Raw genomic sequence first — 26,327 nt, 5'->3', positions numbered from 1 at the left:
CAGGTCCCCCCTGAGCCTTCTCTTCTCCACACTGAACCCCCCAGCTCCCTCAGCTGTTCCCCATCATATTTGGGCTCCAAGCCCTGCATCAGCTCTGTTATCCTTCTCTGGTCCTACTCCAGCACCTCAATGTCTCTCTTGTAGTGAGAGATCTGACATTTTACCAGGGTTTCTCCCATGAAAATTATTTTCCGATCAACAGTGCCTCTCTTGTTTGTCTTTGTTTTGTATTTATTTTGAGAAGAGATGTGTTGGAGGGGAGATCTCAAGTGCACAAATTAAAGAAATGGGTTAAATATCACTGATATGTTGTGCTACATTCGACATAGTGCTCTAAAGGGAGTATATTTAACACTATTTTCACTTAAACATTGTCAGGAGTTATTCTTGAGCCTCTTGAAGTTATATTCTCCCATCAGAAACACTAATCGGTTTTAAACGTGGTTGTGATATTCATGGAAGAAAACATGACAGAACAATAAAACCCATGAAAGGTGAATGCGTGTTTGGGGGTGTTTAGACCTCTCATAGGGTACCAGCATACAAGTGCAAAGGGGGGAAAAAGAGGACGGCCACTGGCAGCAGGGCTGAGCCCAAAACACACCTTGGGGAACTTGCTCTCCTCGTCAATGAGGGAGATGATGTTCATGGGCTTGATGGCGATCATGTCCAAGGCATCCTGGTTATCAGTGAACTCGATGTGCTGCCAGTTGATGTTCTCCAGGTTGTACTCCTCCTGCTCAAGTTTGAAGACGTGGCGCACGAAGAACTGCTGCAGGTTTTCGTTTGCAAAGTTAATGCAAAGCTGCTCGAAACTGTGGAGAGAAGATAAAGGAAAAGCCACATTAGATCTGTTGTGGTCTATCAGGAGCACCTCCTGTATGGAGACAGGCTGAGAAAGTTGGGGCTGTTGAGCCTGGAGAAGAGAAGCTGCGTGGAGACCTCAGAGCAGCTTCCAGTGTCTGAAGGGGGCTACAAGGATGCTGGGGAGGGACTCTTCATTAGGGACTGCAGTGACAGGAAAGGGGTAACGGGTTAAAACTTAAACAGGGGAAATTTAGATTGGATCTAAGGAAGAAGTTCTTTACTGTGAGGGTGCTGAGGCACTGGAATGGGTTGCCCAGGGAGGCTGTGAATGCTCCATCCCTGTCAACGTTCAAGGCCAGGTTGGACAGAGCCTTGGGTGCCATGGTTTAGTGTGAGGTGTCCCTGCCCATGGCAGGGGGTTGGAACTGGATGATCTTAAGGTCCTTTCCAACCCAAACTATTCTATGATTCTGTCTTTCTCCATCTCTCGCCATGTTTGAAGCAATACTCTTACACCACATCAACCACTCAGTCGAATTACAGTTGGGTGAGAATTTCGTTTAAATAATCATTTTCTTCTCCCCACAGACAATACATATATATATAAATTATAATAATACAAATATATATAATTATAATATATGTGGCTATAGCCATTATGTGTGTGGTCTAAGCCAATGAGTTTATGAAACATGTTGTCTACTGGAACATAAAAGTGATTATCATAGAATCATAGAACGGTTTGTTTTGGAAGAGACCTTAAAGCTCATCTAGTTCCAAACCCCTGCCACGGGCAGGGACCCCTTCCACTGGAGTAGGTTGCTCCAAGCTCCATTAGCTCTGATAATCTCCTATAGAAAAAGGCTTGGCCAAGGCCAGTCCTGTTCATCTCAGGAGAGGTGAAAGGACTGCAAGACATTGGGGTGGTGAAGGAGGGTTAAGACCTGGTTCTCCTTTTGCAGGCTCCATACCTGTTCACAGTGAAGTTTTCAAAGCCAAAGATGTCAAGGAGGCCGATGGATCTCCTGACACTCTTGAGTTCCTGGGAAGGAGGTCTGTAAATGGCAGCATTGATCTTCTCCACGATCCATACGAAAAGGCGCCCATAAATTCCCTGCAACATCCCAAAGATGGAGGTCACTGAGGTTAGCATTGCTCGTCTGCAGCACCAGCTCACTCATTGCGGCACAGGCTACCCTAAAGCATGGCCAGCAACTGAGGACATGCTCACCATTTATGCCACACTCTTGGCATAGTTTAAAGCTTCAAGAGCTGTTATGTAGATCAAGGAAAATGGACCTGAGAGCTTAAAGATAACTGAAAGCAAATTCCCAGATTTGGATAGTCCTACATTTTGGATTTATGGGCTCACTGCAAAGCCAGACAGTCCTTTCATTGCTTTCTAAATGTCTCTTTCTGTATGTCCTGGGTTCAGCAGTAGCAGTCATTTTTCTCCTCCTTGGTAGCTGGTGCAGTGCTGTGTTTTGACTTTCAGCTTGGGAACAGAGCTGATAACAAGGATGTTTAGGTTTGGCCAAGGACTTTGTGAGCCTCATGCTCTGCCAGGGAGGAGGGGAAGCCAGGAGGAAGCAGAGACAGGACACCTGACCCAAACTGACCAAAGAGGTATTCCATACCACAGCACGTCATGCCCAGGATGTAACTGGGAGTTAGCCGGAGGGGCTGGGAGACTGCAGGGTTGGAGGAGGTATCTGGATGTCCTGGTGGTGAGATGATGTATTCTCTTCCCTTGTTATTTCCTTTATCATTATTATCATTGGTGGTAGCCTTAGTTACTAAAGTTCTTATCTCAACCCGCTGACTTACATGGGTTTAAACAGCACTATAGATGAGAAGATCCATGCTACACTCCTAGAACAGCCAAGGACATCTTGCCTGGATGTCCTTGCAAGTGCCTTTCAAGCTGCTGACTTACATGCAGCACTGGCTAAACAGCCTGCTGATTGAATGCTGCTTCAGTAATTCCAGAACTCCGTGTTTTACAATGCTATTAATCTCCTATATATAAGCTACAGGAGCACTAACAGGAGGGAAGTCTGATTCAAGGGCCCATCACCACTAGAGCAGTCACTGTCTGGATTTCAGACTAGTTAGGTATCACACCAGCTATCTTCATCTACCAGTTCCCCACAAACAGACTGTGGGGCCCAAGATGGCCAAAGGATGCTACTGAGGTAGCAACCTTACACAGGGCTACCATACCTTCTTCAATCTTACATAAGGCAATCAACAGCACAGCAGCAATGCAGACCCATCCCATCAACCTTCCTCACCCCAAAGCCTCAGGTGATGCTCACTCTAGGTGCCCTGATGGCTGCTGAACTCTTCTATCCCTATTCCCGTTCCTTTGATGTTCAGGTTTATTCACTGCTGCAGACGTGTCCAGATCCCAGAATTCAGGTGTGGGTATTCTAGATGCTGATAGAGCTGCTCTGATTTATAGCAGCTGAGGATCTAAGCCTGAGGCTCAAGCTGGGATGTTTTCCTGAAGTTCAAGTGAAGTGATTCCAGAATGCTGGCTCCTTCCATAGGTCACCTTTGAGAACAGACAGTCTCAAGTCCAGATTACAGATTCCCTGAAGACCAGGCTATCTAGACTCCCTTCATCACAACTCTTTGTGCATCCCAATGACAAAACAGTTTCAAGGCCATCTACTGACCTGAGCTCACACAGGAGCCAAGCAAGACGCCTTTTCTGTGCAGTGGATGCTGTGGTCTCAAAAGTGGCAGACTCCTTCAGCTTATCAGCAGAATTAGAAGGGAATTCCCTAAGACTTACCTTTACAAAAGCATCCCTCACATCCAGCGCTTGTTCCATGCTGAGAGGAGTGGAGACGGTCTCACCCCTGGTGATGATGGTCCTGCTCGTAAGGCAGTTCATCACGTCCTGAGGATCAACCTGGTGAGGACACCATGGAACACAGCTGCTGACTTCATCACACAAGGTGTCCTTACAGTGGTCTGGGCTACTGGCCTGAATGTGTATGGCCAGAGAGGAACAGTGCAGCCCCCCATAGCTGGAGGTGGCTTTCCTTAGCTGTGCAGAGCAAGTATCTCACATGATGCTAAAGGCATTTTCAGCGAGCAATTAACCCTTTTATACAGTGTTTTACTATGGAAACTGTTCCTGTGGCTTGGTGTGAGATGTTCATGAGGTGTGGGGAGGGAAGATGACAAAGCAAAGCCGTATGCTGCCAGCATGAAGGTAGCTTTGCATCCCCCTGATTCCTTTACATACTTGAAAGATCAAGCCAGGGACATGTCCACTCCCTAAGGTACACGGAAACAGCTTGCAGACAGCCATGGAGCACACTGTGGGACCAGCACTGCCTATGGAGTTGAGATGGTGTCCCTGAGGGAGCCCTGTTACCTTCTGAAGAATGTTCCAGTCAGTCTATGGATGGTTTGGCTGAGGGTCATCTCACCTCAGATACAAACAGTGTGACATCTCCATTGCAGCTACTGCACTCTCTTTCCATCAATGAGGGAAACACTGTATTTCAAGGACTGAGCTATTTTGGATGTCCTTTTCAGGGTGATGTGCCACCAAAGTGACATCATCCACTGGCATGAAGGAGAGCTCAGATCCCCAGCTCAGATGGAGACATCTACCTTCATTCCATCAGTGCATGGCAAAGTATGGCTTACCCAGACCTCTTCAGCCTCATAGAGCTGGTGGTGCAATGAGAGCTTTGACACAACACCAGGAATATAGGAACAAGCCAGGAAGGGGACAGCAACACTGCAGAAGCACTGACCTCCAGCAACGATGCTGCAGTGATGAGTGATGCCGACTGAACAACTTCACAGGCATCCAGGTTGTCATAGGTCCGAGCTGGGGGAAGAAAGGCAGATGGAAAGCCATCAGCAAGGGACATGGATAGGGTGAGGGAACAGGTCTTTCTTCACTGCCTCTGTGTGATGGGCAGGCAAAATCTGGCCAAATCAGAAAGAGAATAATGCAGCTTGTGGAGTCCTGCTGCTGGCTGCAAAGGACCTGTACTGTGCTGCGTTAGCCACCCTAAATGACTGGTGAGGTAAAAACGTTTCTAGTGTGTAAGTGCTTTAGGCTTCTGTCTTCCAAAGAGGCTTTTTAAATCAGTGTCACTCCTGAGAGCAGGGCAGTTTGGTACCTTTACAAAGACATACTGAATCACACAGGCACTTGTCAAACACTCCATTAATCTCTCTCTGCAAAACCTGAGCCTACTAAATGGCCTGCGGCCATGTTCAACCTCCCTGCACCCAGAAAAGGTGGATGTCACGGAGCACACTGGAGTTTGGCAGCTCTGCAGAGTGGGCAAGTGGATTTATTCCTCCTTTCTTGTCCTTTCACACCACAATAAGCAGCTGATTCCCTGGCATGGCACCACTGCAAGTGGTCTGGATACAGCCCTCAATCCCTAAGCTTGGCTTCCTTTCACCATCAGAATTAAGAGTAGCAGTGTGCTGGACCACGTCCCTTGTCCCTTTACCTTCATACTGCAGGTTGCCCATGTGCAGGATGGCAGCCAGCAGCTTGGAGATCTCCCAGTTCTCGGTGTCAGTGAACATAAGGACCTTCATTGCGGAGCGGATATTGGCGTACTCCTTGCTGTCATCTCGGCCATCGCATGTTGTGCAGTTACCCTGGGCAGGCAAAGAGGTGACACAGAGCATGGGTAAACCAGAGAGCATCTGGGTATAACCCTAAGGTGTCCATCCACCCTAAATCAGTAGATATATTGTTTAAGGGATGAATAAGCAAAAGATGATGATGAATCTGTGGATCTGGCTCTGTGCTTTGGTGTACACAATGATTCTATGCTCAGCCCTGTGACCTGCACTTACTTACCCCACTGTCCCCAGCTACCTCGTGTCTGGCTGCAATCAGCAGAGGAGAAAAAGCTCCCTGAGATGGGGATAAAGAGCGAGAAGGAAATGTGCTGGAGGCTCTCACTGATCCAGCTAGAAAGGTGGGTCCCAGCCTTGGTGCTGATGAACCAGCCTTAATTACAGCTGCTTCGACCAGCTCCTCTGGATTGAAATACTGGTGTATAGGGAGTGGGGCTGGAGATTGCTGGATCACTCAGACATGTGGAGTAGAGACAGCTCAGCATCCTATGCTGCTGAGAATGCACCATGAGCCATGCACTCCTCCTCCCTGCCCATCACTGCTGCAAGAGCACTGGGTTATATCTAACAACCTGGTTATCTCCAAACAAGTGGCCTGGGCACCAAACATCAAAACCATCCAAGCTGGTGGCCCACTCCACAGGAAGAGTGGAAATAACCTGGTCTATCCAAAGGGGTTAAGGGTTTGCACTAAGACTGTGAGGCTTGTGGTGGTGGGACAAAGGAGTCCTACAAACCCTGTGGCTAACATTCAAGAAGCAGCAAAGCAGCTCCTCTCTCTTCCTCCTTGCTAACAAGGTCTCACCACATCACCCCACCGAACATCTGCTCTCACCATTGCAAGGTAGTTGTAATCCGTGGCTTTCCCAAGACCCAGCTTCTTCTTCTGCTCCATCGACATTCCCCTCAGCATGCAGTAAAACACGTGGTAGTTCCTCTCGTCCTGGGCCTGTAGTAGGAGAGCAAGAGCCAGCTCTGTGAGGAGGATGCCACTGCAAAGGTCACAGAATCCCAGACTGGTTTGGGTTGGAAGGGACCTCAAAGCCCATCCAGCTCCAACCCCCTGCCACGGGCAGGGACCCCTTCCACTAGAGCAGCTTGCTCCAAGCCCCTGTGTCCAACCTGGCCTTGAACACTGCCAGGGATGGGGCAGCCACAGCTTCTCTGGGCACCCTGTGCCAGCGCCTCAGCACCCTCACAGGGAAGAGCTTCTGCCTAAGAGCTCATCTCAGTCTCCCCTCTGGCAGGTTAAAGCCATTCCCCTTGGCCTGTCCCTACAGGCCCTTGTCCAAAGCCCCTCTCCAGCTTTCCTGCAGCCCCTTTAGGTATTAGAAGGCTCTTACAAAGGTTCATAGACCAAGTGCCACCTTGCAGATCTATCACCTCACCTGCCTGCAGACCCGGGACTTCTCCAGCAGGTACTGTTCAATCTTTGCCCCCTCGATGGCTCCCCTTTTGTTGAAGTGGATGTCGATGTACTTCCCAAACCGGCTGGAGTTGTCATTCCGAATGGTCTTTGCATTCCCAAAAGCTGCAGAGAAGAATTGCAATGGGTTAGAGAGGACCTGATGTGGGGAGGAACATGGGTCTGGTCTCATGGGCAAGGAAAGAACGAGGCTGAGAGGGTAAAAATCAGCCCCAAAACCTTTCACTGAAGTTTGGCTGGTTCAATTTCATCTTAGTGTGGGGAAACAGGAAATAGAGAGGAAGACAGAGGAGGCATAGGAACGGGATGACCTTATCCAGGAAGAAGGGCTAGGACAACAGGATTTTGGCAGCAGCTGATGAAACACAAGAGGGTTCAGCAAGGCTGGTGGAGGATGCTGCAGCGAGCGGGAAGTGACAGAGCTGCTGATGAGTGATTTGGTGACGGAGAGGGAAAGGAAAGAGCTTGTTCTTTGGGAAATACAGAGGCCTAAGCCAGCTTTCAGCAGGAGACTTCTCCTTGTAAATAGACCGTGCAGTGAAATGTACCCACGTCCATCCTCTGCGTGGGTTTGGACCACCGGCTTAAGTGCCCTGGAATTCATGCTCCAGGATTGATGGAGATGCATCTGAAGTTCAGAGCTCCCATTCCCCTCAATCCTTGCAGCGATGAAGTGCATGTTCAAAACCGCCCCGTGTGCACGCCGTGCACCACGGTGCTTTACAGCACCAAACCCTGGGATGCCCTGAGCCTCACTGCATCCTCATGTCACAGCTGATGGAAGCTCCAACAGAGCACAGAGAAGCTCAGCTCAGGCAGTGACTTTCTTCTCTGCTCTGCTAATACGATGCATGGAAAGCAGTTGGGATACTCACATTGATTCCTAGGGGAGCTATTTAACAAGCAAGCCTCTGATCACTGTAAGTAACAGGGGACGTAAAAATAATGTTATTATTAAGGAACATGCTATTTTCCCACTTAAGTGTGAAAGGTCCATCTGGCATCATGCTAGGGCCAGAGGGGCAGATCTCCTCTTTAATTTACAGACATCCCATTAAAACAGTGGGGCTGATCACAGTAACAGCTTGCCAATGAATCTATTAAAGCCATGAGCTGATTCTCATTATCTGGTTCTTTCTTGAACTGCCTTTATTTCTTATTCTGCATTCCACTGCCATTCACTGATCTCGAAAGGAAAAAGGTGGGATTTGCTGTTGTGTGTTGCCAGCATAAAGTGTTTAATCTATGAAGCTCTGCTCAAATTAATCTCATGTTCTGCTGAATCAGCAAAGAATAGGAATAGGAGTTTTGCAACTGTGGTCAAATGGAAAAACTAGTTAAATGCAGCATCTACAGGGTATTGGTGCTCTGCATCCAGTTAAATTCCAGCACTGGAAGAAAACCCCAGTTTTCAATAGGGCTGTGTGCATTTGGTGATTTTTGGAATCCCAGAATACACACAGGGAATTAGGGAAAATTTGATTTTCTGTTTTGAAATTCTGGAGGAAAAAATTTACTGGTTTAAGTGGAAAAAAAATCCACGTTTTTCAATTTCAAGTGAACGAAACAATTGAAAAGAATTTCAGGTCAGCTGAAATGTTTCAACAAGAGTTGTTAAAACTGCAAATGGCAAATTTGAGAGCCCAGATCAGAGAACATCAGTCTCGTGAAAGGTAAACTCAGAGAGAAAGAAAGCGAATATGTTGTTCAACAAATGGTCACATCGCTGCTTTGATTTTCTTATAGACTCATAGAATGGTTTGGGTTGGAAAGGACCAGTTGGGGTGGAAAGGATCAGAGATCACCCAGTTCCAAGCCCCTGCCATGGGAAAAATGTGTTTCCTGGATCTGGTTTGGTTTCTTTATTTCCCAATTCATTTGTACATCATCCGAGGCCTCACCTTCCAGGATGGGATTTGCCTCCAGGACCTGCTGCTCAATCCAGGAGTGCTGGCCGCTGATCGCTGCCAGGAACTGCAGGATTAGCTTTGTGCTTTCTGTTTTCCCTGCTCCGGATTCACCGCTGCGAAGACAACAGGAATCGAGGTCAGTGGAAGCCCTGCTGTGTCCCTGCCAATGATCCTCTCTCTGTTTCCAAAGGGACTGCTCTCTCTGTGCCTCTGCTGTTAACATAGGTAAAATGAGGCCACTAAGGATGGGTTCCTAGCATCTCAGGGACTCACTGTGGGACAAATGGTAGGACACAGCTTCCAGCCAAGACACAGATTTGCTCTACAGTATATTTAACCCAAGCTCTTGCTTGCGTTTGTGTATCTCCAGCAAATACCATCATTTCATCAGCACTAAGGAGGGCATGAAGTACATCCAGGCAGTGCTTTTCTGGGTATGATCAGCAGACCATAGGCCTGTGCTCCAGGGGCTAGCTGGTCCCATGGGGCATCTTAGAATCATAGAATGGTTTGGGTTGGAAAGGAACTTAAAGCTCATCCAGTTCTAACCCCCTGCCACAGGCAGGGACACCCTCCACTAGAGCAGCTTGCTCTTCATCACCAGTTTTTAGCTACCAAAATGCACTAGAAAGCAGACTGTGGAATGCTGCCTTTTATCAGCAGGCACTTTGACAGGTGCCCTAGGCTTGTCCTACCAAGGGTATGGGTGTGAGGAGATCACGGGGCAGGAAGCAAAAGCTACTCCTCAAAGCTTTCTCTTCACTGAGAGATAACTTCTGTTAATCTTGTGATCGTACAAGAGGAAGGGCTGGGCAGAAATCTCTTGGTGTGAGTGCATGGCCTGTCTGATATATGGGGTAGCAAATACCAGTGATAGAAATGGACCTTCCTGGCATACAGTAACCATCCCTGTCCCCATGGCTTAACAGCCTCACTTCTCAGAGCCGGCTGGCCATTGAATCATATCTAGCCTTGACTCTCCCATATGAAGTCCATATTTTTAGCCCTGCAAAGTAATCATTACTGCATGTCCTGTTCAGTCTCATGTGTCTGAAATACTGGGCGTAAGATGCTTAAGGTTGATCGGTCCAGAGCAGTGCCATGTAGGAAGACATCAGTGTGCCACTGAGAACAACCACAGGTCCAGCAATCAAGTTTATTCCTGGCCCTTCCTTGTGCAGAATGTGCAGATCTTTGAACCTGTGATGTCTGCAGGAGTATTGAGTTTAAGTTTAAAAGGGGAGGTTAAAGATGAATATGAGATCTATTGGGTTGTGGGGTAAGTACCAAAGGATTGATGAAGCGTCTTTACTAGGAACAGTGACTACAAACAGAGGCCGACTCTGCACTGGAATGGAAGATCTAATGGGTCACTCAGATTTCTGTTTCTATTTGTTAGGCTGTTCCCTATCAACCACATTGCAAAGTGCTCATCATCCATTTTCAGGAGATGGCCCATCGGGAGATTCACAACTCACCTTATGATACAGCACTGGTCCTTGTTGTTGCGCTGCATGTTGAAGTAGCAGTTGTCAGCGATCGCGAAGATGTGTGGTGGCATCTCACCAATCTTTTTGTTGGTGTACAGGCGTATCTGCTCTGGTGAGTAGATGGGTAGGAGCTGGTAGGGGTTTACTGCCACCAGTATAGAACCAGTGTAGGTCTGCAGGAGAAGCACATGAAGGTTTATAGGGACAGTGAGAGGTAGCCGAGAGGCTTTGGTTGCTTGGATGGAGTGTGGAAGCCAGAAAAACCAAGGCATCTTGCAAGCTGGATGAAAGATGATGGTCAAGTCAAAGATGAAGGGTGGAGCCTGGAGCAAAACTGGAACGTAAGTCCCAAATTAAATCAGTTCAGACTCAGCATTGCTCATGCACAGCATGAATTCAAGCCTTAATTCATACTTTGAATGCTCCTCAGTTAAGGTTCAGAGCTTCAAGTCAAGCTTATATTTGCAAAATATATCTCCAAAGCCAGCACGTATCCATACATACCTCCTGCATCCCACAAATTGTGAGAAACTAGAGATGGAAGAAACCTTAAGGGCATTGCTGTATCTCAAAGCAGGACCAGCTGGATCCAAACCATTCCTGACAGATGTCTGTCTGACCTGTTTTTGATAAATCCACAACAGATCTCCTAAGTCTCCCAATGCAATATGTTCTTCTCTACAATCTCTGCTTAACCAAACCTATTCGTGCTGCAGTTTGAAACCTTGTCCTGTCCCACAAAGTCCTGACATACTGGAAATGGTCTTAGGTCCATCCCATGCTATCTGTGGCACTTGAATGAGCAAAGCTGTCATAGAACCATAGAATCCCAGGTTGAAAGAGACCTCAAGGATCATCTGGTCCAACCTCTCGAGGTAAAGCATGACCTAGACACGATGTCCCAGCACCCTGTCCAGCCCCATCTTAACAGTGTCCAACGCTGGGGAGTCACCACTTCCCTGGGGAGGTTATTCCTTGTTCTCTGTCCAGTCTTAGGCAGCTCTCTTGTGTCTTGCTCCTTCATTACTGCCCTTCTAGGAATCATTTCTCTCAAGCCTCTCACCAAAGGACTTTTGTCATCTTGCTCAGATGCAGCTCTAATGTTGGAGGTTTGGCCACATCCCAAGCCCAGGGCAGAGAGTAAGGATCTCCTTCCCCTGTTTTAGCTATCCAGAAGTTAGTGTCTAGAGCAAGTGAGTCAACAGGGCCCCACCTCAGGCTAACCAAGGAACATGAGATGAAGGCTGCTTTCACTCCATGACTTCAAATGAGCCAAGACACCTCCTCCTGTGTAACTTCTGGCAACTGAAGTTATAAGAGTCATTTTTTATATATTCTTTTCATATATATTTTATATATATGAATAGTTATTATTTTTTTTTCAGGGAAAAAAAATCATTTCAACATAAAAATGATCCTCATGGGTTTTTACGTGAGTGGCCTAAAACTGACAATAACCCTTTGTCACAAAGCAGCGAAGTGGCACAGGGAAGGATGATTGTGAACTGAGATCTCTCCATGCTCTGCTGCCTGCTCCTCTTTTTGTGCATCCTGCAACCTGATGAATGAAACAAGGCTGAGCTGCTCCTCATTTCTGAAGGCAGCAAAACAGCTACCACTGCTGGTGTGTGCAAAGGCAGACTTGGAGACACAGCCCCAGTTTCTCCCATCAAGCCCAGTATCCCCCAGTTAGGATGGAAAGGGATTGAGGGCAGTGAGATCCTAATTTGTTTGCCACCACCTATGCAACACTTCCCACTAGCTCAGGCTTCTGGAAGGACAGCCAGTAGGTGGCAATTGTGTCCCATAGTAGGGATGCTGAAAGCCCTTAGGGACTCCTCACTTTCTAGCCTCATGGCCAGCACCAGAGAGCAACTTTCTGTTCAGTCCCAGGTGAGGTTTGACTTTGCAGTGATGAGAAAGGGCACAACAGTCTCCCCTGTAACAGGCAGTTACATGCCAGTAAAGAAAAAGGTCTCTTTAAGCTTAAGACAAAGTTGTCACAAATCCAAAGGGTAGAAATTGGCTGTGAAATCATGTAGACTGGATGCTAGAGGAGGAAGGCATTGAAATAATGGAGCAAAGAAGTCCTAGAGCAGCCTCAACAGGGCCAGAGCAGGGAAACTTAGTGCTCAGGGTAGGAATGAGCTCACTTTCTGAATGGGATTCTGTCACCACAATCCCCAATGAACCCCAGTTCTCCTTCCAGCCCTGGGTGAGATACTTGGAAGGCTCTTTTCCACTTCACAGTTTATTACCAGGTTAACTTTAGGGACATTTTTAATCTTCCTTCTCAAAGACTTTGCAGAGGCCTCTGAAATCCCTGCACTTCAGTCACACTGCCCTGCCCCGAATGCAGCCAGTGAGGCTTTTAAAGGAGTTAACCATTAGGTGCAGGAATGCTTTCTGGATGCTCTCACTGACCCTTGCCTTGCGATCCACAAAATACTTTGTCAGCACAAACTCTTGTTTTTGTAGGTTATTCCTAGTTGATAAATACAGTTTACCCCATTCTCACAGCTGATGGAATGCAAAACTTTGTCCACTTTGCTGCTGAGGGACCAAAGGGCACCTCCAAGGAAACATTATCTCTTTGGTTTCTATTGCTGAGCGAAGGCAAAGCCCTCTTCTCTTGGGAAAATAAAGCTCTACCGATAGGCAGAGGCTCTGCCACAGCTGACCACAGGAACCACATCTCAGAGCAAATTCATGCCTGCATGACCTACCTTTTAATAAGCCCCAAACAAATCCCTTCTGAGCCTGCTGCCCTCACTACCCAGCACACCACGGCTGACTTCATCTGGGTTTTGATGGGGTTAAAGCTCTACCGAACATTACTGCGTTTTGGCAACCCTTGGAGAGCAGCAGCAGGCACTGGTTTCATCTCTAGATATTCAACCTTACTCATGAGTCCAAACTCCCCACCAGATGCTCTGGCTATTCAGCATAGTTTCTTTTAGTGCATGCAGGCCAAACCAGTAAGCTCTTGGTGAAGTCTTTCTTATTTAGCTGCAGAAGGTTATCTCCTTCAAGTTAAGTTCATTACTTAGAAGCATTTACAGCTTTAACTACATTCACAGGATGGGGACATCCCAACTCTGGGGAAGGTATCACAGCTTCACCATGAGGATCAAGCTCTGCGGCAATGGGGATGATGCTCTCAGTGCCTTTGTGAAGCAACAGCAATGGTGGTGCAAAAAGTAAATGAGAATGCCACAATGGTGAGCAGAAACAAGTGGTCTGGTGTAAGGCATGGCAGTGGTTGCAAATGACAGTGCCAAGAGTCATACTTACCCTCCCGCCGCAGTTTGTCTTATGAGTAGAATATGAGGGAGGAGAAAAAGGAAAAGTATATTTTATTAGAGCAGGATTACACCCTCCACAAAGCTCAGGTGATGAGGAAACAAGAGGGGATGAAGTCCTGCTGGAAAACCTTTACTCAGCAGGCCCAGATATCCTTTAGAGCAGTGAAGGTGAAGTCACACTCAGCTTCATCATCTTTAAGACAGACTAATTTATACCACAGAAGAAAACACCTCAGGGTGCTGGGTATCTCCTACCCATATGGCATCCAGATGGTACCTTGGCTTTGCAAAACTGCCATTAACCACCACATTCAATACAAATCTACCCATCCCAGTGCCATCACTCTTGAGAGATGAGATCTAAATGAGCCTTCAACAACACACGTGTAAACAGAGGCGGTTTATGTACCTCTCTATCAAGCTATGTGCTCTATGTCATTATGACAGTGTCATTCTGATTTGAGATTGCACTAATTGCTGCCTTGTGCCCAGGATGTGGGCTGGAGCACCGAAGCCATTAGTGGTGTGGAGCAATTCAAGAAGAGTAACCTGGAACCTCTGTGATGCAAATCCCTTTGCTGGATGCGGCCACCCCTAATGCAGTAGCTCTGTAGGACACATGGCACTGTCATTATCAGACCCGAAGAACTAGTAGAGAAACCACATGGTTACTGACTCATTTCAGCCCAAATCACTGCCCATACTCACCTCCAGGCTAGAAGCTGCCCTTTGCATTAGCCCTTATTAGTATGATGCTGCCAAACACGCTCTGCACAGTATCCATTTGTGTTCCTAATCTCCCTGGATGCCTGTGAACAGCTTGGTGAGGGAGCTCAGAGGCAGAGCTTCCATGAAGGAGCTGGGTGTCTTCACACGCCATCTGGTACAGCACACATGCAATCTTACCTGACGACCTCTGTTCACTTGGTGAGACAACAGGCACTTGCCTGATGGAGACCCCAGGGGAGACACATGGACAGGAGTGCAAAAGTACCCAACGTGACCCCAGAGAAAGCTGTGGGAATCCACTTGGCACCACTGCAGGGTGCCCACAAGCAACGGATAAATACATGTTCCCTGGATGAGCCAACCAGCTACTGGCTATCAGTACTTCTTGGGTGACATTCGGGTTGCTTGAATTTAGTTATCCATATGCGTACCACATCGATGGACATGCTCTGAGCTGGACTGGAGACCTCCAAGCTGAGGTTCCAACATAAACTCTTCTACCCAAGCTCCAGCCAGCTCTGAAGCAATCCCCTCATCCAACAGGCACCTATGTTTGCACAGCTAAAGGGCAGTCTTGGCTCTACCCATATCTCTGGTGACTGCCATGGGTGCTTTAGGGCACATGGAGACATCACCTCAAATATGAAGTTGGGCTGCTGGCTTTTGCTAGTGTATCATTATGGCTGTGGCTCCCTGAAGAGAGCTCCAGGGCGTAATTCAGTTCATCTGATGTGTTCATCATTTTCTGGTCATGACTTTAAATGGACAATACCTGGGCAGACAATAATGTGCCTCAGCGACATGAATTTGGGGGTCTCTATTCTCCTCCATGCTTCGTGGATCTAGGGGTGCCCTTTCAGCAGCCTTCCTCTAGGACTGAAATCCATCTTTTAAAGAAAAGATGAATATCCTCCAGAGTTGGCAGTAGGGACTTGTCAACCGTATGAACAGCCTACGTGAAAGTGGTGTGTTCTCCATCACTGCCCAGCTCTAAATAAAAACCATCCCATCAAAAGGCATTGGATACCAAGCAGAAGAAGCAGAATTGGTAGATAAAGTCCTGGATATGGTCTGTTAGCTTATCCTATCTGGGAAGCCTGTACTGCAATTCCCTCTGCCTGAAGATCCAGTAATCTCCACAGCCTTTTGAAATTAGATTGCCAGATGGCTTTGAAAAGGTTTCCAAAGGCACAGCAGGCACTTACCCGAGTGAAAACTGTAGGATGAGGGCAATGCCAAATGTTCCATATATTCATAGGCCGTTTGTGTACATTAGCTAATGGCAAACACACATAGGTACTCTGCACTTCTGCCCCAAGAATGTGCACCAGACTACACAGCCTAACACACTGATAAAACCAGCACACAGACCGGAATGCTGACTCTTGTGCTGCTGGGAGGTGGCCTTTGTGAGGCTACTGCAGAAAAGAGATGTAGTTCTGGCTGGCTCCATGTAAACCCCTCGATTCTGAATGTCTGGTTGGGTTGGAAAGGGTGCACTGGATCCACTGGGCATGACTGAGCTGACCTAAGGAAGGGCATTGCCCTCCAAAGAGATCAGCTGTCAGGATCCCAGGCAACCCAGAGCTAATAAGTCATAAACACTGATGGGGAAGGTACTTTAGAGCTGTTCTGGGAGTTGCTCACTTCATTGTTCCCAGTTAGTTCCCGCATGCATTTCCACATCCTTTCTCCACACTCTGCACCTCCAGCAATTCATAGAATCATAGAATCCCAGACTGGAATGGACCTTAAGGATCATCTGGTCTGACCTTTGTAGGCAAAGCATGACCTAGACTAGATATCCCAGCACCCTGTCCAGCCCAATCTTAACAGTGCCCAATGTCAGGGAATCTACCACTTCTCTGGGGACATTATTCCAATGGCTGCTTGTTCTCAATGGGAAAAATTTCCTCTTGTGTCCAACTGGAATCTCCCCAGCAGTAACTTGTGCCCATCACCCCTCGGCTTTTCCATGGGACTCCTTGTCAAAAGGGAGTCTCCATCTTCCTTGTAGCCACCCTTTAAGTACTGGCACATGGGGATCAGGTCTCCCTGAGCCTTCTCCTCTCCAGGCTGAACATTCCCACCTCTCTCAGCCTTTCGGGTCCTCGCCTACTTGGGTTGAATGAATTAATGGTTCAGGGGGAGAAGGCAGAAGGGCCACAGCCAGCCTGCAGTTGCCAAAGGCTTTTGTTTTAGGATTACTACAGCATGCACTCAGCCTGCGTTGAACTGGTTACTGAGTGCAGAAGGTTAATGCATGTCCCCAGAACTTCTACGGGGGCTACACAGTGAGGTGGCAGAGACTTCACTCATTACCTAACATATGGGGTCTTTCACTGGGGCACCCATAAACTCCGCAATGTGTCTTCTGAAGACAGGCTGAGAGCTGGGCTGGGTCAGCCTGGAGAAGAGAAGGCTCCTGAAGGGGAGACCTGAGAGCAGCTCCAGTGCCTGAAGGGGCTGCAGGAAAGCTGGAGAGGGGCTTGGGACAAGGGCCTGTAGGGCCAGGCCAAGGGGAATGGCTTTAACCTGCCAGAAGGGAGACTGAGCTGAGCTCTTAGGCAGAAGCTCTTCCCTGTGAGGGTGCTGAGGCGCTGGCACAGGGTGCCCAGAGAAGCTGTGGCTGCCCCATCCCTGGCAGTGTTCAAGGCCAGGTTGGACACAGGGGCTTGGAGCAAGCTGCTCTAGTGGAAGGGGTCCCTGCCCGTGGCAGGGGTTGGAGCTGGATGAGCTTTGAGGTCCCTTCCAACCCAAACCAGTCTGGGATTCTGTAATTCCACACTGCAGAAACCCTCTATCACTTGGTTCCAGGTGAAAGTAGAAACCCAGATGTTCAGTTCAATCAGGGGGCTCCCCACGTGGATTCCCCAGAGCTAAGGAGAGCAGAGGGCACAGTACAGAACAAGAGATGGAGGTGGGAGGACACTCACATAGATGAGGTGCTCCCGATAGCGGATCAGCAGGTTCCTGAGGATTCCTGCCTCGTTCAGGTCCCCCAGGCGGATCATGTCCTCCACTCCATGGATGGACGTGGGGTGCATGGGTTTGATGTGGCTGGCATTCTGCGGGGAAATCCAGTGCTCCTGAGAAGAGAGCAAGGATAAAGATAAGACAAATGGGATATCCCTAGGATGAGAGACAGAAACAGCCCAACACAGACAGAAGAACATACACAGGACAGCATAAACCCACAGGCCATAACTTCTGTTTCTAAGGCATGTCAATGACTTTTTGGAAAGGTTCAGAGCAGAAAGAAAAGCATCTTTTGGTTTACTGGAGCAGCAAAGAGACATGAATGATTCTATGATTCTATGAATACTCCATCCCTGGCAGTGTTCAAGGCCAGGTTGGACAGAGCCTTGGGTGCCATGGTTTAGTGTGAGGTGTCCCTGCCCATGGCAGGGGGGTTGGAACTGGCATGATCTTCAGGTCCTTTCCAACCCAAACCATTCTGTGATTCTATGAGACATAAGCCATACTGGCAGGACCATCATCCACGACAGCATGGACACACAGTACATCAGGGACGCTTCTAACAAATAGCAGATACGTTCTTCCCTTCACACAACTACATTTTCACATCCCTGGTTAGCCCTCTGCCAAGACATAATGGGCAGAGAAAAGATGGTTTAGAGAAGGACAGAGGGATATAGAGGGATGGCAAAGTCTTGCTTTTGGTGGCAGAGTGTTGTTTAGTCTGATCACTTCTAAAGGGCTTCAAAAGTTACTACAAATCGGATACATGGACCCTGCTGAACCAAATCTCTTTCTACCAGCCCTGAAGGGAATGAGAGAATATGCAATGGGAAAACAGGCTGGGAAAACAATGTAAAGGACCTCCTGAACCCGCCCTCTGCTTGTGGTAGAGATATTACTCTAAACAAGCCACCACTGCACAGAAGAAGAGGTGGGAAACTGAAGGAGAACCAGTGTTTGGGCACATCTTGTGTTGGTAGAAGGCCAGGAAGGACAGTAGGTCGAGGAGGGTTTGCTCAAAGCACTACCTAAATGTACTTTGGAGGCTTCTGTTATCATTGTACTCAAGAAGCTTCTTGACTTTTCCATCCCAAAACAGCCACAGAAGCAGAAACACATTATTGTGTATTTACAGATAGAAAACTATGGCAGAATTGAATACAAAGACATGTGAGAAGTCTATGGCAAAGTCAGTCATCATGTTCCTGTGATCCTTGGCCTATCCAGAATAGGTGAAGAAGGGTCCTTACAACCCTTTGTACGTACATTGCCTTCATCATCCACAACCTGGATCTGTCCAGAGTCACACAGTTTAACCACCGCTCCAATGGGGACGTCGAATTCCCGTCCAGTTTTGAGGTCCATCCACACATAATCCCCCTGGAATCAAAGAGAGGACAGTTACACTCAGCACTGCAGAAGCCTCAGCATCCCCTGGGGTATAAGTTGCTGATGTTTTGTACTCAAATCATTGGTGCAAGTCAAATGACTTCCATTGCAAACCACTGCACTTCACTATCCCCGTATTTCATGAGCTTGTGAGCAATTGCTGGTCACAGGCTGCATCCTACAGCAAGCAGGTTACAGAGCAGTGACACAGGCAGAAAAACCCACCCAGGCAGAAGTTCCCCTCTGTAATGTACAAGACTAGAAAGTCACACTTAGGAGATGGTTTTGGAAAGCCTTTTTCCCTTCCATATAAACACTATCAAATATACTTTCTCCTGCCTTGGGCCCTAGTGAAAGGAGATGACTAAAGAAGGGTTAAGACCATACCAGAGAGGTAGATATAGATATACTTCATCAGGAGTTCTCCCAGCTACAGTGATTTGTAGGTGGGCTCTTTGCATTTGATTCAGTGGATTTTATCTACCGTGACCACATCCAATTGCTTCCTGAACCTGTGCGAAGTTTTAGCATCCATAATGTCTAAGGAAAAGTTTAGCTACAAATAGCATAAAAAGCTGTGCCCTTTTACACGTTTCATGTGTTTCAAGTCTTTCATTTGAGACCCTTTTGCTTTCACTTTGGACGACACAGCAAGCAGTTGACCCCTATCCACTCGCTCCATGTCACTGATGTGATGCCATAGACCTCTGTGAGTCCGGCTGGGCAGGGACTATCTGCTCATCAGCTCTGTGGATATTAAATTACTCAAATGCAAAAAAGCCTTTTAAAGAAGCTATTTTCCCTCAATACAAATGCAAACCCCCAAATAACCCCAAACTAAACTCCCAAGCAGGACCCACACTGTTTGAAGCCAAGCAGAGTTATTTACCTCCTCTATTCTCAATGCAAAGAGGTGTTAAAACTGGAAAGCATCTAGTTAAATTAGTCTGGCATGTTTGCATCAAGCAAGCAAATGTACTTTTTCATGCTGCTGAGATTAATGTTGTGAACTTGTAGCTCCACCTAATGCCATATTCCTGGGGCCAGCTCCACTGGTACCTATTAAACACAGTGCAAATGCAGTATCTACCTTTGGAAGTCCAGAAAAAAATGCTGGGAGAAGGGAAAGGGAAAAGTAGGAGGGATCACTTTGCATGGGCTCAGACTTAAACAGAGAAGATATAGGTTGGATATAAGGCAGAAGCTCTTCCCTGTGAGGGTGCTGAGGCGCTGGCACAGGGTGCCCAGAGAAGCTGTGGCTGCCCCATCCCTGGCAGTGTTCAAGGCCAGGTTGGACACAGGGGCTTGGAGCAAGCTGCTCTAGTGGAAGGGGTCCCTGCCCATGGAAGGGGCTGGAACTGGATGAGCTTTAAGGCCCCTTCCAAAACCGTTCTATGATGCTGTGTGCTCTTATAGAACCTCTTTCCTGAGCAACCACTATTGACCATTTCTAGGGACAGAGTATTTCTAGACTTGGTTTGACATAATGCACTGCTGAACAACCTTCAGCTCCCCTCTGGATGGTGGAACCAGCGACAGGTAGCAATATAAAGCATGATGAAACACTCACCATCCATGCCATTGCTCACCAGGACTCCTGACTGATACTAACCTGTGAGTGCCATGGGGATATAAGGCTATCCCCAAGGACCTGCACATGGAGAAACACTACAGATAAGGAGTCCCCAGCCATTCTGTGGTAGGCTTCACCCTTGGCAACTGCTTGCTGGGTTTCACTTATGATACCAACAAAGGCATCCTGCTTACACAGAGCTGAGGATCTGGCCCTTAGGTTGGGTTTTCATTTCCTCAGAGGGCTGTGCTATAGCACTGCTTGTCAGTATCTTTACCCAGCTCATCAAAATACAATATTCAGATCTTTTTCTCATTAACTCCCTTATCCTCACATCTCATAACTGAGTTAAAAGGAAGAAAACAACTAACGAAGGCAGTAAGTCACGCACAGATATACATTATAAATCCACTTCTATTAATATTTATTCCTTAGCTCCTTTAACCCAAGGATTTCAAAGCACTTCAGAGTGTTCAGCACCATTATCCTCACTGCATAGCCGGGTGAATTCATGCACAGGGTAATATGATCAAGGTGTCAGCAAGAGGAGAACCAGGTTGCTGAGTCCCTGCTCAGCAGAAAACCCTTCTGACACCTCATAGAAATCGCTTTTGATCAAGAAAACAAGAAGTGTAATGCTGGGGGGTGTTAACCTTTAGTTCTGAATAGCTGTAAAAGCAGCCTGCTTCATACGTGCTGTTAGCACAGAGCTGAGATAAAAAGGCATTCTGCTCTCCCCAAGGTAAAGTGATGCTGTACTAAGACAGCTCCTGTGCTTTCCCTGCCTAATGCACAGAGTGATCATCCCTTCAAAATGCTCTTTCTAAACACATTAAAGCCTAGTTCTTAATACTGGTGAAATAAAGCAAGTCTTATGGGATGGGCTAAGCTGGTAAGCTCAGAAAGGTCAGGGGGGTGTTAACAAATAACATCACTTACTCAGAGCGATGACCTATTTCCTTCCTTCACTGTAATCAATTCGATATAAACCCCATGGAAGTCAGTTACACACCTTCCACTGATGCAATCACCATCAGATCAGCCCCCCAAACAGCAGATACATTGGGGATTTCAGGGTAAATTGGGGTGATTCATGCATTTACCAGCTTGGGCAGACTGGCTTATGAGTTGCATAAGCTGCTTCATGCCTAAACTGATGCAGTTTGTTTTACAACACACATGACAGTACCAGGGAACTGAGAATCATAGAACCATAGAATAGTTAGGGTTGGAAAGGACCTTAAGATCAACCAGTCATTTGATAGAATCAACATGGTCCAACTCTTCCTCCTCAACACAGCCCTGCGTCCTTCCAGACACTGGGGCAGACCCTCAGGACCTCAAATGCTATGGGTGTTGATAACCAAACAGTGGTGCAAGAGAGGGAAACACCACCATGGGTGCACACACGTCAACACAATTCATGAAGAGGATCTTTAGGAGGAGCTTCCAAATGCAAAGAGCAGGAAGGCTGTACCACAGGGATGCTACAGAGCTTGGGGAGGACAAAGACTCAGGAGGAAGGTAAGAGAAGCTGGCACAAGCACTATGAGGATCCCATCAAGCAGCAAGGCTGATTTCTGATGGCTTCCAGCAGTGCTCAGAGACTGGGACCCCCTGTCTTACCGCTAACATGGTGGTGGGCTTCAGGGCCTGGTTGACGTTGCGGAGCAGTGTCCATTTGCCCTGGTCCCTCTCCTGTTCTTCCACCACCTCAGGGCATGGCTGCACAAAAACGACCTTCTTCCTCTTCATCATCTCCGAAAGCTTTGCAGTGGCAAAGAAAGCTTTGTGCCTCTGCTTCCTACATGTATTCCACCACGAACGCCAGAGAGCTCCGGCTGGTTTGCTTTAGACCTCCAGCACGACCATGCCTGCTGCCTGCAGGACACCCTCTGACCTGATTCACAAGTAGCTCTTGGTAAAGGTCTTCTAGGAGAAGAGCTTCGATGCACCAGCCATGGTCCCCCACTAGTCAGCCAGCATCCTCACTCCATACAACTGTGGGAGTCTTAAAGCCAACTGGATAACTTTGCTTCTCTTCAGTTCTTCCAGCCTAAGGGGTGACAGTGAAGGACAAAACCACCCATTCTGGAAAGATGACTGCGGGATTAAAGGGAAGACTCTTCATTTCCCTGTGACTCCTCTCCGTTACCTTCCTTTCTCAATGAAATAACCATCTGCCAGCTTGAGGACTTCCAGCACAGAAACAGACTCGGGTACTTCTTAATCCACAAATGCAGTCGGTCCCCATGCAACACATGGCATTTAATTAACCTAATACCTTTACATACCAAATTAAGCAAAGCGCAGCGGGAACTCAAAACCAGAGGCCATCTGCATGTTCTTTCAACTGATCGCCTCCAGTAGATCCATAGCAACTGGATGGTAAATAATTGAGTGGAAGGTGTGCAGGGCAGCATGGCCTCTCTGCCTATAGGTGAGAGGAGAACCTGGGCTTGGAATAGAAATGTGCTCAACATGAGGAACATGGAGATATTGAGGTTGTACTGACTCTACACCTGGTTGCTCTATAGATGTACTTATAGACCCATAGAATAATAGAATGGTTTGGGTTGTAAAGGAGCTTAAGATCATTCAGTTACAACCCCCTGCCACTGGCAGAGACATCACACACTAGACCATGTCACCCAAGGCTCTGTCCAACCTGGCCTTGAACACTGCCAGGGATGGAGCATTCACAGCTTCCCTGGGCAACCCATTCCAGTGCCTCACAACCCTCACAGTAAAGAACTTCTTCCTTATATCCAATCTAAACTTCCCCTGTTTCAGTTTGAACCCATCACCCCTTGTCCTGTCACTACAGTCCCTAATGAAGGGTCCCTCCCCAGCGTCCTTGTAGCCCCCTTCAGACACTGGAAGCTGCTCTGAGGTCTCCACGCAGCTTCTCTTCTCCAGGCTCAGCAGCCCCAACTTCCTCAGCCTGTTTCCATACAGGAGGTGCTCCAGCCCCTGATCATCCTCGTGGCCTCCTCTGGACTTGTTCCAACAGTTCCATGTCCTTTTTATGTTGAAGACACCAGAACTGCACACAGTGCTGCAGGTGAGGTCTCAGGAGAGCAGAGTAGAGGGGCAGGATCACCTCCTTCGCCCTGCTGGTCACGCTCCTTTTGATGCAGCCCAGGATACGGTTGCTTTCTGGGCTGTGAGCGCACATTGAAGCCAGCTCATGTTCAGTTTCTCAGACTTCTGCAATCTTTCCTCCTATATAGGAAGGAGACGTTATATATGGTCTAGTAAGGACTAATCAGGACTGACGGCCCAACCAGAAGAGCGCAAGGCATTTCACAGTCCCCCCCAGATTTGCTTTTTCTTGTCCTATCTTTGCTACACTTGGGATTTCATCTAGGAAAGGCTTTTCTCATCATTTAGAGAACTTAAGATCAATCTATCTGTGCCTTAGTCTACTCAATAGAACTCTTGAAACTAAACTGGTGTCACATATGCTGACCAGAGCAACACATGACTGGATAATGGTGCAGCTGCTAAGCTTTCCACGCCATTCCCATTTATCACTATTTTAATGCAAAACTCTGATACCTTTATTCTACCAGGTTTTCACTCCATTTGTCCATGATGAAGAGGACATATTCCTGATGGAAAGTCTTCTAGGTGAAGGCAGGCTTTACACAGTCACCACGACAGCAGTAGATGATGGGTACATCAAACTCATACCGAGCTACTTCTGCTCATCAGTGAACAGCAGGGACAACAATGAGGCAATCCTTACCCAAAGGTCAGCTTAAGTTATATTGCAAAGCCCTGGAACAATAAGGTATCTAATTCTTGTAGCTCTGCAAGTGAAGTAAGGAAGAGGTTGAGTCTCATGGATAAGAAGCCAGGTGAAAGATTAATGAGGTGAATGTCTACCAAAGGAGCAAGCAAAAATGTACATGAGATGCAATAATAATACAAGGAGAAGGAGACATAGCTCAAATGTGGCAATATCATGGGAGATGTCTACCTCCAGCATGACCTGAACACAGCGTTGTAAATGACTGCATTTTGGCTCCCCTAGAAACAAGAAGATAAATCAAAGCTGATAATGAATGAGAAGATGCATGGGGAAGGAAGGACCGAATAAACCTATAACCTTATAGCAGCCTTCCAATAGCTAGAGGGGCTCCAGGAAAGCTGGAGGGAGGCTTTGGACAAGGGCCTGTAGGGACAGGACAAGGGGAATGGCTTTAACCTGCCAGAGGGGAGACTGAGCTGAGCTCTTAGGCAGAAGCTCTTCCCTGTGAGGGTGCTGAGGCGCTGGCACAGGGTGCCCAGAGAAGCTGTGGCTGCCCCATCCCTGGCAGTGTTCAAGGCCAGGTTGGACACAGGGGCTTGGAGCAAGCTGCTTTAGTGGAAGATGTGCCTGCCTGTGGCAGGGGTTGGACCTGAGTGGGCTTTAAGGTCCCTTCCAACCCAAACTGTTCTACAGCTCTATGAAGACTCAATGATTTGCCCTGGTTGATCCTTGGAACAAAGTAAAGATGGGAGCCCAGCGGGGTGAATCCAGTCTCTGCAGTCCTATACATGAGTGTGCTTACTTTTCCCTTGACGCTGGATTTGCTGAAGGAGATCTTCTGGGCACTCCATCATATGCATTGGCAGTGCTTTCTGCCTGAATGGTCAAGCGTTCTGCCTCCTGCAAACGGGAAACCCCAACCCTCGGAAGGGATAACCCGGCTTGGAAACCAGCCTCTCTTCTGTATGCATCAAGGGGCAGAGCAACAGCATTAAGCTTCCTATCGGCATGCTTTTTCTAAGGGAATGCGCTATGCCTCATGTAGGAAACAAACAAACACACTTAGGACAATAAGGGGAAGGACACAGTGGAGGAAAGCAAACCTTTAGCTGGCCGGCAGCCCGTCAGCAATGCCAGCCGGGTTAGATTACAGCTCCCCGGGGTAACGTTAGACTCTTCACTGCAGAGATGGAATTATGAGCCACAAGAGCCATGCTGGACCCTGATCTGATGATTTACTGTGCCTCTGCAGCAGCAGCACAGCCGAGATCATGGGCCTGCTCTGACACACTTTGTGTAAGGGATAAATTCTTATCCTAAGGAACTGATGTGACCCGGGTAATAGGTTTATGCTGCTGCAGAGACCTGAGCCCCCATTAAGTGCTCCTGTGGTCTCACTGCTGGAGAAGACTGGGGAATGATTCCTGCAGGAAGCACCCTCACAGCAAGTGAACCACCTAATTCAATACAAGCTTGGGCTTTCTTTGCCCCAGCCTGGTTTTCAGACCCAAAGACAATGCATCAGGTACTGCCAGCGCTGAGGAAGGGCTCCTGACCCAGTTACTTTGCAGCTATCACTGCAAAGCTGAGTTATTCAGTGCACACATCATGTGGGACTCGACTAATGCAGTGTATGTGTGCACCTCTGAGAAAGACATCCAGATCCTTGCTAGGTGATCCTTGTATAGAGTCAGAGTCATAAAATGGTTTGGGTTGGAAGGAACATTAAAAGCCATCCGGTTCCAACCCCCTGCCATCATCCCTTCCAACTGAAATAGTCTGTTCTACTATACTATTCTATAGTATTATATTCTATACCATTCTGTTCTATTTCTTATGTTTATTTCAATTTATTTCTATTTCTAATTTCTTTTCTACATTCAAGGGAAAGAAAGAGACACTCCTATGGTCATCTCTGCATAAAGCACGCAATAAAACCAAGTCAGATTATACTGGCCTAAAGGCGTGTATGAAGAGGACAGTTTGGAGGTAGAAATCTGGAAGGCCCTAAGGGCTGTAAGGTAAATTGCTGAGGATATGGAAAATCACTGTTTACGTTTATGGGAACAGGCACAATCTCATACCCAGGTCTCCAGAGAGCTTAGAACCAAGCCAGGTCCTTTACTTCCTCACTGCTTGTCTCTGTGGCAGAAAATCCTTAGTGCACACAGACAAGAGCAAACACAGGCACAAGAGCAAACACAGGCATCCCCCCAGCTCCAAATCCCAATGTAATTTGCAGACTAAACTGAAATCTAAATGCATTGGAGCATTGCAGCAGATTTTGCCAGTGTAGACTTCCAATGTAGACTTCCAACAGCTAC

General features: G+C 47.6%; 1 protein-coding gene across 6 annotated transcripts in view; it reads right to left on the bottom strand.

The window, feature by feature from the left end:
• The window catches only part of MYO7A (myosin VIIA), a 107,265-nt gene that overhangs the window by 49,194 nt on the left and 31,744 nt on the right, over positions 1–26,327 (bottom strand). For 4 of the 6 annotated variants that reach the window (XM_062639051.1, XM_062639054.1, XM_062639053.1 and 1 more), the window contains exons 3-14: positions 18,551–18,664; positions 17,239–17,391; positions 13,563–13,580; positions 10,257–10,441; positions 8,770–8,891; positions 6,831–6,973; positions 6,278–6,391; positions 5,304–5,457; positions 4,587–4,663; positions 3,608–3,727; positions 1,779–1,921; positions 605–815 (exon numbers count right to left, since the gene is read on the bottom strand). In XM_062639051.1, coding sequence (XP_062495035.1) covers positions 605–815; positions 1,779–1,921; positions 3,608–3,727; positions 4,587–4,663; positions 5,304–5,457; positions 6,278–6,391; positions 6,831–6,973; positions 8,770–8,891; positions 10,257–10,441; positions 13,563–13,580; positions 17,239–17,391; positions 18,551–18,664 — 1,554 coding nt within the window. The remainder of the gene's footprint in view (positions 1–604; positions 816–1,778; positions 1,922–3,607; positions 3,728–4,586; positions 4,664–5,303; positions 5,458–6,277; positions 6,392–6,830; positions 6,974–8,769; positions 8,892–10,256; positions 10,442–13,562; positions 13,581–17,238; positions 17,392–18,550; positions 18,665–26,327) is intronic. The other 2 variants (XM_062639052.1, XM_062639056.1) reach the window with 1 other exon arrangement.

This window comes from Pezoporus occidentalis, unplaced genomic scaffold (assembly GCF_034315485.1).
Source record: "Pezoporus occidentalis ecotype Australia unplaced genomic scaffold, CSIRO_AGI_Poc_V1 ctg6, whole genome shotgun sequence".
Taxonomy (NCBI): Eukaryota; Metazoa; Chordata; class Aves; order Psittaciformes; family Psittacidae; genus Pezoporus; species Pezoporus occidentalis.
The sequence above is the reverse complement of the archived record's forward strand: the minus strand, read 5'-3'. Positions and strand labels throughout refer to the sequence as shown.